Source organism: Barbus barbus, assembly GCF_936440315.1.
Source record: "Barbus barbus genome assembly, chromosome: 28".
Taxonomy (NCBI): domain Eukaryota; kingdom Metazoa; phylum Chordata; class Actinopteri; order Cypriniformes; family Cyprinidae; genus Barbus; species Barbus barbus.
The window spans coordinates 26,319,488-26,332,779 of record NC_136756.1 but is presented as its reverse complement, the minus strand read 5'-3'; the positions used below and the strand labels follow the sequence as shown (position 1 = coordinate 26,332,779).

Here is a 13,292-nt window from a genome sequence, read left to right as displayed (position 1 = left end):
GTGATGTAATAATTCAAATCTGTTTTGATGAGGAAACAACCTTAAGCCGTCCCGAGGTAGATGTACATGAGTTATGAGAATATTTTTAACAAATTTTCATTTTTGGGTGAACCATTCCTTTAAGATTTTATAATAATTGCTGCCAAAATGTTAACTTCATATCAAGACAGAGACGTTACTTAATTTGGACCAAAACTTTTACACAGAAGTTCTTGGATACGGTTTGCATCCAGAAGGATGTACTGTTACTTTTTCCTCTACAGTCAAAGACCTGGGAGTTATATTAGACAACAACTTGACTTTTGAAAACTATGTTATAAAACAACTACAATCAGATCTGGTAGCAGTTTCATTGGTTTCAATGAAGACAATCATTTCTACAGTTCAGACTAACTTTACATAGCTGTCAACACAAAATATTGATGCATAAAAGAAAACGTCTCGGGTTACGCATGTAACTATGGTTCCCTGAGAGGGAACGAGACTCTACGCCCCCTGGTGAAAAAAAATCTTGTTGGTTTTAACTGATCCCTTGTGCATCAATAACAAAAAGTTACACTTAGGTCCATAGTGGACAAAAATATCCATGTCAAAAAAAACGGTCAGACTTAAGTTTGGTCTCATTTTAAAGAAGACCCATGGCAGATGGAAAAAAAAGTTTAAAAAGTGAAAAAAGTTATATAGGTTTAAGTTTATGAAAATGATTTATGAACAATACTTAATATTTTATTTTATGAATATTTTATATATGAAACATGTTGAACTCTAAACCTGCTAGAAAATCAAAGCCATAAATCTAAACAAGTTGTGTTCCAAATTTGAGGCACTTCATTTTAAACTGGTGCACCACTGGTGTAACTTTGTGTAACATCTGAATGAGATGTACTCAAGTTTTGAACGAATTGTTTGATTTGAATTATTTAAAAAAATCATTAAAACAGGGACTTGCTGCCACCTACTGGCGATTTTATTATCATCATTATTTATCCATGACAGGCCTAAACCAGACAAGACGCCAGCACAAAAACACATTCGGCAAAATATTGTTTAATTATCAATATTGATCAAAATTCTTCAATTTCAGGCCCCAGAAGGGAAAAAAAGCTTATAAATAATAGTTCATTTAATAAGGCTTTCTAAACCTTTCTAAAATTTAGCCAAATTTTGAAATTATGTCAAATTAGGTACAGGAACCCCTTCTCAATAAAAAATAAAATAACATAAAACAATAAATTGACCACACCATAACTCTAAAAAATTTGTACAAATCGACCACTGATTACAACAAATACCTGCAGAGGGCGCCAACAGCCTGGTGATGCTTCACTTTAAGGCAGGGGTTCTCAAAGTCTACATTCAAAGGTCCAAATCTGAATTTTCATCAGTGTCAAAGGTCCGGAACAATTGGTTATTACAAAACGTGTTTTTAATAAACATACATAACATATAACAAATAAACACTAATTTAAAAAAAAAAAAAAGTTCCCTTTGCATTCAAAATACTTTAATAACAAGTGCAAAAGTGGCAAAACAATTCATTTAAGTGTCAGCAGTAGAAGTCGACCTATAATGTTTTTTCTCTGGCCAATGCCGATATTTAGAAATCAGGGCAGCCTATGGCCGATATATGATGCTGATTTTTTGGGCCGATTTTCTCTTTTTTTCCCTTTATATCAAAAGAGAGTTTGCGTAAATGGTTATTGCAGGGCACAAGATAGTAATAGTATTAGTAGCCTAATTCATAGTAATAATACATGGCTCAAAACTTAAGCACCTTCTCAAAACAGTTCTGAAGCATGCTTTTTTGTTTATGTTTGCTGACAGACACCAGTGTTTCCCGCAGACTAGCAAATGCAAGTTGATTCTCTGCCAGCAGGAGGCGCTGTTGGAGCGTGATATATAGCTGTTTCCCCGGTAACGACTGTAATCAAATAAGCGCTACTTTATCAGCCATTACAGGAAAGACCAAATGAAAATTGACATCAAAGCTTTTCTGAAGAAAACGGACGGTTCTTTTAAAAGATACATTCATATAAAAACACCCGCGCAGCATTTTATTCAACGAAGTATAAGCCTTTTGGAAAATCTATTTGTAGCGGTCAGTTTTGATATTGTGACAAGCCGCCACAAATAAATGTATACACTGGGCACTGCTATAAGACAAATTGCCATAATATAAGTGATAGCAAAACAAAACAAAAAAATAAAAATATTAGCGGTGAAATGTCGCCCGATTACGTCAAACGTCATACGCTCACTGGATGTCATGATGACAACAAATGTCATGAAGGAAAAGTTTCAATATCTCGCCTGCAATTTCGGACCTTCTCCAAAAAGACATAAAAAAATAAGAATAAATAAACAAATGATTTACAAGTTTAACGTGCGTTTATCAAAGTAGGAAATATAATTAGTGTTCTTGAAATATGAAATAGAAGCGGAGTCCGGACTTTGAGAAGCACTGCTTTACGGCGTGATTAAACAATGTCTAAATCCATTACATTTTAATATTTGGCCACATGAAGAAACTTTTATTTTGAATTCGCAAAACATGGCATATTTAGACATAGGTTGATGTATTTCTCCTGTGTTGGCAAAGGTTTATAAATTATTTACGTTACAAATCTAGTGAGATAATGCACAGTTTTCTCAGGTGAATGTTAAGCAATTCAAATTCACAGCATATGCAGAGGAAGAGTTTAGCCCCTTTCACACATAAGTTGCAGTCTTTACTGGAGATCATGTGTGAACAGGACCTTTTTAAAAATCCCGGTAAATATGTTCTGGGAATCTTATCATTTTTTATGGAGATGACATGATTACTCTGAGCTGTTTACAAAGCTCCGCTGCTTTTTAATTAGCTTTTCTATGTAAATATGCGCTACATGGATATCTTTGACCATTGCGCCTCACAGCTTTTTGTCACGCTTCTCCATTCATCAGGGCTGCGACTCTGCAGTTGGATACTATTATGCTCTTCTTGTGTTTGTAAGAGCAAAAAATTCTGATTGTCTAGTAATCTTAGTTTGGGTGTGCTCCTCTCATAACATTGGTAGGCGAACTCGTGGACTCAAAAGTGATATCAAGTTTTTTTTTTAAAAGGGGTCATCAGATGCCCATTTTACACAAGTTGATATGATTCTTTAGGGTCTTCATGAAAAGTCTATAACATACTTTGGTTAAAATTTAATAAATAATAATAAATAATATAAAAAACACCTTTCTTCCATCTTTTCAGCTCTTCTCTTCCATCGAGTGATGAGCAGACTGTGAACTTCAACCGCAAAACTGGCTAACTAGCACATTATTAGGAAAGGCGATTTGCAAAGATTCATAAAAAACCCTTATAGTCACTTCTTCTGTAGATGAAGCTGGATCACGAATGATTCGCTGAAAATATAGGCGCATTTATGTGGATCGGAATCGACTCATTCCCTTCAAAATCTAAGTTACGTTAATCCTCTGCATCTTCAGCGGCTCAGATGTTGGAAGTAAATGACAACTGCTATATTCATTATTACATCCATCAACTAAACACTTCAATCGCTTAATCGGAGACGTTCTTGTCTTCCCCTGAACCGGAGTCGACACAATGGCAGACTGCTGACAGCTCACTCAGGGCGGGTTTAAGATAAGAAGGCCTTGTCAATCAACTATCGTGGGAGGGGCCTGTGCAGAACTACATCATTCTGACAGGAACCTCAGAACAGCCTGATTTGAGAAAGAGGATTTTAAAATAGGGATTTTCAAAAAAAACCACTGTGTGGATTTTTAGCATTATAGGAGCCTTAGAGTATGAAAAGTGGTTTCAGTGATCACTGTTGTGTCCTGTTTTTAGATGGAAATCTTAGATGGGGAGAGATTGGGAGAGTTAGTAAAGGAAGTGGATAGGTGAGAAGGGACTTCCCTCACATCTTCTCTCAGTGAGATGTTGAAGCAGATGTCTGTATGTTAATGCACTGTGTTTGTATTGTCCATCTCAGAAGATCAAAGTGTCTGAGGTCCTTCAATTCTTACATATGACATGCAAAGCATATGGTTTTGTTTATTCATTTTTATGTACATCCAGTAGGGGGCAGCTGTGATTTGCCATTATTTGAGTTTTGAATTGCTGTCTGTCTCTCAGATGTAGTTTAATGTAGTTGCAGCAGCTGAAAAGGTGAAGGAGAATATGGAAATTCATTGATTAATTTAATGCTTAATTGACTGTTGGCACAGAGCTTGACTGACAGGTGATCTGACCAATCAGAATGTAGATATTATGTGCCACTGTTGTTATCTGCCATCTTGTCCAACAGCTAAGGCCGGTCTCCATAGAAATCCATGTTAAAATGGGGTAAAAAAAAAAAAAAAAAAAAAAGATAGACTGAATTGAAACTTTTCAATATAACTAAATATAAAAGCTCAGGGTTAAACTGTGCTGTTGTTGGCTGCCACAGTAACAGAAATAAGCTAAAGGAATTCCTTTAAAGTACTTGTTTTGCGTACCAGAAAATCTGTCATGTCTGGTTGTCAGCTGTATGCATGACTGCAACACTTAAGTTAAACTACTGAGTGTAAAATAATAAAATATGTTAAAACGTGTGCCCTTATCATTCAGCTGCTGCTGTACACATTTAGTATTCTTAAACCACTGCATCAAATGAGAAAAAAACTCAGCAGAATGCATTTGTTTCAACAGGTTCAATGATTACTGGGACAGATAATCACTATATTGATGCATAAGAGGACGTCAGAGATTCTGAGGAGGAAAGAACAGCAACCACTCAATTCAGACTGATCTAATGCATTTCTGCATGTTGAACTGTAATACTCTTTCAACATTCAAGTAAAACCATTTTTTTTCCTCTCAATGCACCTTATCTACAAGTAGAATTCATAACCATGAATTAAATGTCTATCCTCTACTGTTCTGCAATTAAACTTTTCACTAGATGTTTATTATGCTGGTTTAATGATGAAATTCTGTATTATTTGTGGCATTTGCATTGTGCTTTTTCTCATTTGTACACAATTTAGAAGTGTGTGCAAAATTAATAAATACATTTGTGAAAATATTTTGTGTATTTTGTTATTATATATCTGTTATAATGTAGTAATAATAATAATAGTCACTGTTATTATTTCTAGTACTACTACAAAAATCTAATAAACTTCTTGTGACTTATATTTTTGACTGTACTGCACAAAAAATAATAATGAAATTGTGAATTATCATTATTATTAGCTAGACATTATGTACCCATTTCCATATATGTGCATTACTAAACCCTGATCTGATTTTTCAGATTGCAGCAGAAATTTTTCACCATATTTACCATGCAAAAATCACAAGCACAGTCCCTTTCTCTCTCTCTCTCTCTCTCTCTCTCTCTCTCTCTCTCTCTCTGTGTCAAATATCTCTGTTCGGAGTAGCAGTAAAGCTCCTCCCCCTCTGCTCTCTCTCTGTGTTTCTCTCTGTCTGGATCCGTCTCTGTGCTGGCGTTCGGTGGCAACGTTTCTCTTCCCTCCAGAGGCAGCTTCATTCTCTCCTCCAGGATGTCGGGCCTTCTGACCAGCTCTCTTCTGCTCTTCTTCTGCTTGACGCTGTTCCAGATCCCCACACCAGAAGCAAAGGTAAAGCAAACACCACACCAGACCCTCATAATGTGTGCTTGATAAGAGTGAGTGCTTAATTCACTCTGATTTCTCTATAGCTCCATTTTAACCTGCATGTTTTCCTTTTTATCTCTACACTGTTAGGTTTGCATTTGGTGCTAAATGGCAATTTCATTGTGTTTAGGGGCACTTTCCTATTTCATTTCAAGTATTTGTATGTTATATATGTTAAAGTACACAATGTACTATTTAGGTGCGTTTCATATGTTATGCTTGGCTGCGTGTTAATTTCTGCTAAACTGATATGTCACCAAGAGCAATGAGATCAGTCGAGCCAGATGGCGTGAAATAGGGCGTACAAATCATCATTGCCTGGCAACAACAGAGCGCATATCAACAGGGCTTTACTGTCGAATAGTATCCTGATTAAATTCTGGAAAGGCAGTGCACAGAAATGGATGCAGAACAAAGAGCTCTTGCAAACAACCCAAGATCATATTAAACATTACATGCATCTTTAAACCATAGAGCCCCATGTTATAACAGATGGTGTGTCTTGTGTACTTGTTGACTCTACTGTTCTATTGCTGATGAAAGCATTTTATTATGAGGTTTTAAACCAAGAATATTCTATTGAATTAAAAATCTTATTTGGAACAACCATGCAAAAAAAGGTAATTAATGTTAACAATGTTTAGAATCAGTAATGATTCCAGGGCGTTGCTATGTTTGGAACGTTTTATAGTTCTTTGCTATGCATTTGCCACGGCAACAGGGCCTGTGATACACTGGTCTCTAGATCCATTTATCATAAAAATGAGAGTTCAGCAGTACTGATGCTTTACTGAGATCTGTGGACAGCTGATATAAAGAGCTGTGAATTCAAGTAACTAGTTTGTGAGACATGAGAGAACGTGTTGCAGTCTTTAGTGTGCACTCATGTTTTCAGCACCACGGACAGCAGCTGTCACTGAAACACAGTCATGTTGAGCTGAATGTAAACACTACAGTGATTTTGGGAAAGTGTGAAGGATTAGGGGCCGTATCTGAAGGACAAAACGGGATAAAATCAATAGGAGAGGAAGCACAATCTCATTAGCAGAACAAACAGCCGCTCTTTCACTCCAAGTGGAGGAGGATCGCTGCCATGGCAACAGCTTTTAGAAAGCACTCTGTTTTCTTCCATCCATCCACCCATTTTTACTGTAAAAAATGTTTTCAACCTAAAATGTGCTTTATTTGTTATCATCTGAATTAACATTTTATTCAAATTAAAAAATGATTTAAAATCACTCAATATATGTGAGTACAATGGGTTCAGTGTTATTTTAGTATTAATTAAATACTACTATAGTATTTTTAATTAGCTAGCCTATTTTTAATATATTCTGTTTGCATTTTAATTTTAGCTTAAATTTGTCATTTTGTTACATGCTTTTGTTATTTTATTTTTTTATTATTTTTTTCTGTTTAGCTTTTTTCAGCTTTAGTTTTAGTAATTATTAGTAGTATAAATATTAGTATATGTCAATTAACATTTCTAACATTTCAGCTTTATTTCAATTGCAAAAACTTTTTATCACTAATTGGATTTTTTTGGATGAAGTTTTTCATCTAATATTTATATTTTTGTTTTTTATTATTTAATTTTAAATCAATTACTAAAATTATTTTTAATAACAAACAACAACAACGATTGGATTGAGTTTGTTTTTAATATCTTTTTATTATTATTATTTCAGCTTTTTAAATTACCCAAAACAATTTGGGTAACAAAACAGATTGGATTAAACTTAATATGTACACTTAAACTGTAAATGTGTTTTATTGTAAACTGTTTTTTTACACTTGCAGTTTATTTTAATGTAGAAAGTGGGTGCATGAAGCATCTTTTTCAGTATCTTTATTAATTAAGTGTAATCCTATGAAGTATATCAATAATCACTAATATATTTTATAATGACACACAACTATATACAAATTGATGTGACAAAGCAGTCTGGCTGAAGTCTGCAGGAGTTGTAAAGTAACTTTGCAGATAGTTGTTTATGTTAGAAACATTTCCATTGGCGCAGTAATGCAGAGTGGAGCAGATGATTAGAAACCGGAGGACATCAACACCACTTGAACTCATGATATGAACAGCAAGATCTCCCACACACTCAATGTGTACGTCTGGAGCGCTACAGACGTCATAATGCACCAGAGTGAGTCACTGATTCAACTCACGCAACACTCAGGAATCCTGCTCCTTTAGTTTCAGACGTCACTATATCTGCCTCATTTATTCTTAATCATAACAGCCCTGAAATACCACATAAAGCTTGAACTGAGAAACTGACTCATACTTGCACATATGGTAGTTTTTGAGCACCGCTGCTAGTTGTCTCTCAGTGCTCGCGTTGCAATTTAGAATAATCACACAGAGGGTGAAGACAATGCCATGACTCAGCACTTCATTTATAACCTCAGGCTTAAGCTCAAGCTCTTTTCAGTGGCTAACATGAGTAGAGAAATGGATTCAAGGCTCTAGACCATAAATCACTGCTGAAACAAGTCTCCTATCAGTAATGGTGGACGTAGATCATCAGTGACAGAACGAATATACGCTGAAGAGGAGCTGGTTACTCATTCTGTCAGAATGTGCTTGCTATGCACCCTACAGTGATTTCAGGCCCTAGAAAGCATCTTTCTTTCCTTCTCAACAGCGTGTGAGTGTAATTGAATGTCTGACTCAGTGGGGATGGAGAGGAGGCGTGAGGATGGGAGTGCAGATGAGAGGAGAGGAAAACATGCTTACTAATGCTTCCTCTCGAATACATGAATGATTAGTATGTAAAGTGTCACTGAAGTGGGAGGTGTGTGTTTCTGTGCTCTCAAAAGCAAATGCACGTCAGAATCTACAAATCATAAAATCCTTTGCCCTTACTGCCATTCATCAGAGTTGGTCTTCTGAATACATTAATTACTAAGCAATTATATTGCATTTCATTATCAAACAATAGCCTACATAACAACAACAACAACAAAAGTTTAGCTGAAAATACCAAAATGAATGTAATCTAACGATGGCTAGTTGGCTACAGCAAAGCCCAGCCCACCAAAGACACGTCACCTGTCACTATAATAAATCAACGGAACAAATTTTGCAGCGCCATGTTTTTGTAACAACAACAAAAGTTAAACTGAAATGACCAAAATCCATTCCAAGTATATATGAAGAGTTCAGATGCAAAATCGTCTAAGTGCCGTATGAAATTTTCTTCTAAAAGGAGCATTTTTATCAGGCTCCTATGTTTAGGTTCAGTAATTTTACTCTAATGGCAATGTATTTCTATGCAGTTAAAGTGAAATAACTGAACATAAATATAGGAGCCTGATAAAAAATGCTCCATTTTGGATGAAAATTTTAGATGGCTTTTAGAGGCTTTTGCATCTGAACTCTTCATATATAACAATTTTAATTAACGTAATTTCACAAAGCTACAGCAAACAAAAACGCCCAAAGACACGTCACCTGTTCATATAACGGAACTAATTTTACAGTTACTGAATAACAATAACAAAAAAAGTTTAGCTGAAGTAATCTAAATAAATGAACTCCATTAAAGCATCTACAAATTAACGTAATTTCACAACTCTACCGACGACAAAACATAGGCCTACTCACCTGTCAACATATAATAAAGGGAACAAGTCTATCAGCGCCATAGGCATTTGTTCAAGAATGGAGGGCCCCATTCCATCCACCTTTTTTTGTTGTTGACCATTTTTAATAAATAATAATTTTATTGTTGTATATGAGGTCATAAAAGCTGCATACATAACTCAAAGCATGTATGTTTGCGCTGAATGTTCAGAAAAGATCATTGAACATTACAAAACAATTTGAACTTGAAAAACATTTGCCCTGTTCTTTGCACAATAAGCAACTCTATTCATAAATAAAATCTGTTTAAGAGTACAAATGAGTATAAATAAAACCTGTCTGTACCAAACTGTGCAAAAGTTCATCTGTTTGATTTCTTTGTCTTCCTCTCTGTATGTGTCAGCCTCTCTCTGCCATGCGTGGTGGAGTCCGTCTGCGAAGAGACCTGCGGGATTCAGTGCCCTACGAGGCCCAGATGATTTCTTACCCCGGTGCTGACTTCAGGAGTCGGAGCAGTGATCTGTACTACCAGCCAGAGGTCTTGAGAGCTCAAGGTCTTGGACAAGCCCTGCAGCGGCTGGTGGAGAACGATCAGAGGCGGGAACAAGAAGCAGCTTATCTGGCGTCAATGATGCGGCTCCTAAACGAGGCACAGAATAATGGACAGGGCAAACCTGAGGAAGAGGAGGAGGAGGGTGATTTCCAGGGCCCGTACCCTCCGGACTACGATGAGACCGAGCAGGCCGTGAGCATGGCGAAGCCCCAGGCTTCATGGCAGGGCCTTCTGGATCCTCAGCTTACTCAGGCTCTACTCAACCGCTACAAGCAGGAGAGACTGATGCAGGCTGGACTCGCTCCGAACACCAACAGGATTCCTGAGAGAGAGCAGGACAAAGACCAAGAGATGCTCAGGTAATGAAAACATGTAGTTTGCAAAGAGAACAGTACCTCAGATTCAGGGTAAGAATAACAAAAACTATTAAAATATTTTTGTTAATTGAATTTATTTATTTTACAGCTAAAACACTAAAATAAATAACTGTCAATAAATGAGAACTACAACTGAACTAACCCAAAAAGCACAGAACAAAATTACAATGAAAAGTGAACATATTGTATCAAAAAAACTTAAAACAAATATAAATATCAGATTATATATCTAATATAAATATTAGATGCAAAAATAAAATTAGAACTAAATAGTAATTGTAATTGTATTGTAATAGTAATTGTAAAAAAATAAGAAATTTGACAAATGCACATAACAGAATTACAAAAAAAAAAAAAAAATGCTAAGAAATATAGTTCAAACGTTAATTCAGAAGATTTATAGAAATATAAATACATTTATTAGATGGAAAACCAAAACTATTAACAAAATTAATAACAATGAATGAGAAAAGCACATAAAATTACTTAAACTGTTTAACTGAAATTATAACAAAAACTAAATATATATAAAAATAAAAGCTAATTCAAAATATTAATAAAAAATAGAAGAATTATATAAATAATAGCTACTACAATAACGCTGTTCTAAAAAATGCAGTTTATTTAAAAAATAAAAAACATATTGGTATGGTGAATTTTAATTTCAAGTTATCTTTAAACAAACATACTACAATTTATTTTTTGTATTATTAAAGGTACCTTGTTGAGAAGATCCTCTCCAGCTTGGCATCGGGTGGCAATCAGGGAGGCCCTTCAAACCAGCGTGCTAAACGGGACCTGAGCGCTGTGGCCAACATGGAGCAATCTGGAGGACCCGCCCTAAAACGCTCCCGCCGGTCCCTGGACTCCGCCCCTGGCCCCTCCCCCCAGGTCGAGGCGGCACTGCTGAGGGTGAAACGGCTCGATGGCGACATGGACGACGATGAGGTCGCAGGGCAGAGCAACAGAACGCCACACGTCGGACTGCAGAGAATGAAGCGCATAGACACTGACCTGCCGCCCCCCAAAAAACACAGCCGCAAGCGCAGAGCCGTGACCTTCGACCCCGCTCTGATCGCACAGCACATCCTGCAGTACCTGCCAGCCTAAAGAGTACAAGAAAGAGAGAAGAATAACAAGGAAATGTTTGGAGGGAAATCTAGACAGACAGAGGGTCTGCAACATTTCACTTGCTTACAGATACGCCAGCGTTCATTGTCATCTACCTAAATCTAATCAAGGCCTGCTTGCCGAGGTACTCTGATATGATGTTACTCTGTTTCAATGTTATACTATAATAAATCCCATACACATAACAGCTTATGGAATATGCTTTTTGTTTTACTTCTTTCTGACTGCATTATACAGTATGGAAGGCCTATTCTGCCCAAAAATTAAAAGGGAAATTGCTACTTTTTTTTAGTTCATATCTCACAATTCTGACTTTTTTTCTCAGATTTATGAGTTTATATCTCAAAATTCTTGATTTTGCATCTCACAATTCTGAGTCAGACTTGTGGGATATAAACTCCCAATTCTGACCTTCTCGCAATTGAGTTTACATTTTGTAATTAATTTAGTTTTTCTCAGAATTGCTATAAAGTCAGAACTGTGAGATGGCAAGTCTCAGTTACCTTTTTAATTTTTTTTATTCCATGGTGGAAACAGGCTTCCGGAGTACAGGCATTAAATGACCTTACTGGCATGGAAATTATCATCAGTTATTGGCTTGCACAAGTAGCTCATCGCTGTTTTTGCCAGAGTCAACAGGTGAAAACAGATGAAAGGAGCATGACTGTGCTTCCACAGAGATCCAAATATATCAGAGCTTGGCTACAGCTGTCAGTGGGTTTGGAGACACTGTTTCATATTGTGAGCAAAGCAGCAGTAACTATAACAGCAGGCTATAACTCTGTGCTTTCGGTATTTCTGCTGTGTAACTGAATGGCAGCTCTATATGGAAAATAAAGTGATTTCGTGATTTTTTTATGTGATAGCCATTGATTAAATAGTTATCAGGAGTAGGCCATTGATAATTATAAACATTTTATAATCTAATTTACTTAAACTACTGTTCAAAAGTCAGAAATTGCTATTTTTATTTACATTTATTAATTCAACAAGCATTTATTCAGCAAGAATGCATTAAATTGATCAAAAGGGAGACATTTATAATGTTACAAAAGATATTCTTTTGAATATTCTATACATCAGAGAATCCTGAATAAATGTATCACGGTTTTCACTAATTATATATACAAAATTAGAGTTGTTTTAAATTGTAATAACATTTCACAATATTAATATTACTAATTTACTGTAGAGTTATCAAATAAATGCCTTGAGCAAAATAGACTTCTATCAACATTACAAAAATCTCCAACATTTTGAACAGAAACATTTAGATCCCAATGACAATGAATCTAAACAGAACATCTATAGCTATAAACTTCATAAATAATTTGTATCAATCTATTTCACTTGCTGTGTGATACAGGCCTTCTATGTTATATTTACAGACTGACTTATGAATCAGATCATTTGAATGTTTGACATTGCTAGATCTACTCCTATTACCTATTGTTTTAGAAATTAAGCTAAATTTAGATTTTTTTCTTTTTTTTCTGGAAACAAAAATTGAGAAACAAAAGTGATTGAAATCTATTTATTGCATAAGATATCTGGTAGAGGTTTAAACAACACAACATCATATCAGCTGCTTTATACAGCAGTAAGCAGCACTACAAGAGTGTAGACTCAAAAAGAGCCTGTCTAAATGTCAAACCTGTGCTCTCTTTCTCTGATTGGCTGTCTAAAGTGGTGTACCATCTTCTTAGTGTCATATGCATCCTATTCAAGCGTGAAGTGTTTTTTGTCCCTTGACTTGGCTTCGAAACATTCTGTCTGATACTAATCACTGTCCCGACTTCTTGCCCTCTGGGTTTGTAATCTGACTGTTATGAATTTGTGAAGGAAATCGTGGCTCTTAGTATATAAATGCTTTTCGATATTTGTGCAGTCATAAAATCTTGTACAAAAATACATATCTCTGCACTGCAAGTTTTGTCAAACAACAAAAATCACTGTAAGTGCTAATAAAGTGTATGTGAACACC

General features: G+C 35.7%; 1 protein-coding gene across 1 annotated transcript; it reads left to right on the top strand.

Moving 5' to 3' along the window:
- The first annotated feature begins 5,475 nt into the window (after nt 1-5,475).
- Nucleotides 5,476-13,292, top strand: pcsk1nl (proprotein convertase subtilisin/kexin type 1 inhibitor, like). The gene is made up of 3 exons (XM_079383032.1): nt 5,476-5,616; nt 9,651-10,159; nt 10,894-13,292. The coding sequence occupies exons 1-3, from the start codon at nt 5,539-5,541 to the stop codon at nt 11,285-11,287; spliced, it is 981 nt and encodes a 326-aa protein (XP_079239158.1). The 5' UTR covers nt 5,476-5,538; the 3' UTR covers nt 11,288-13,292.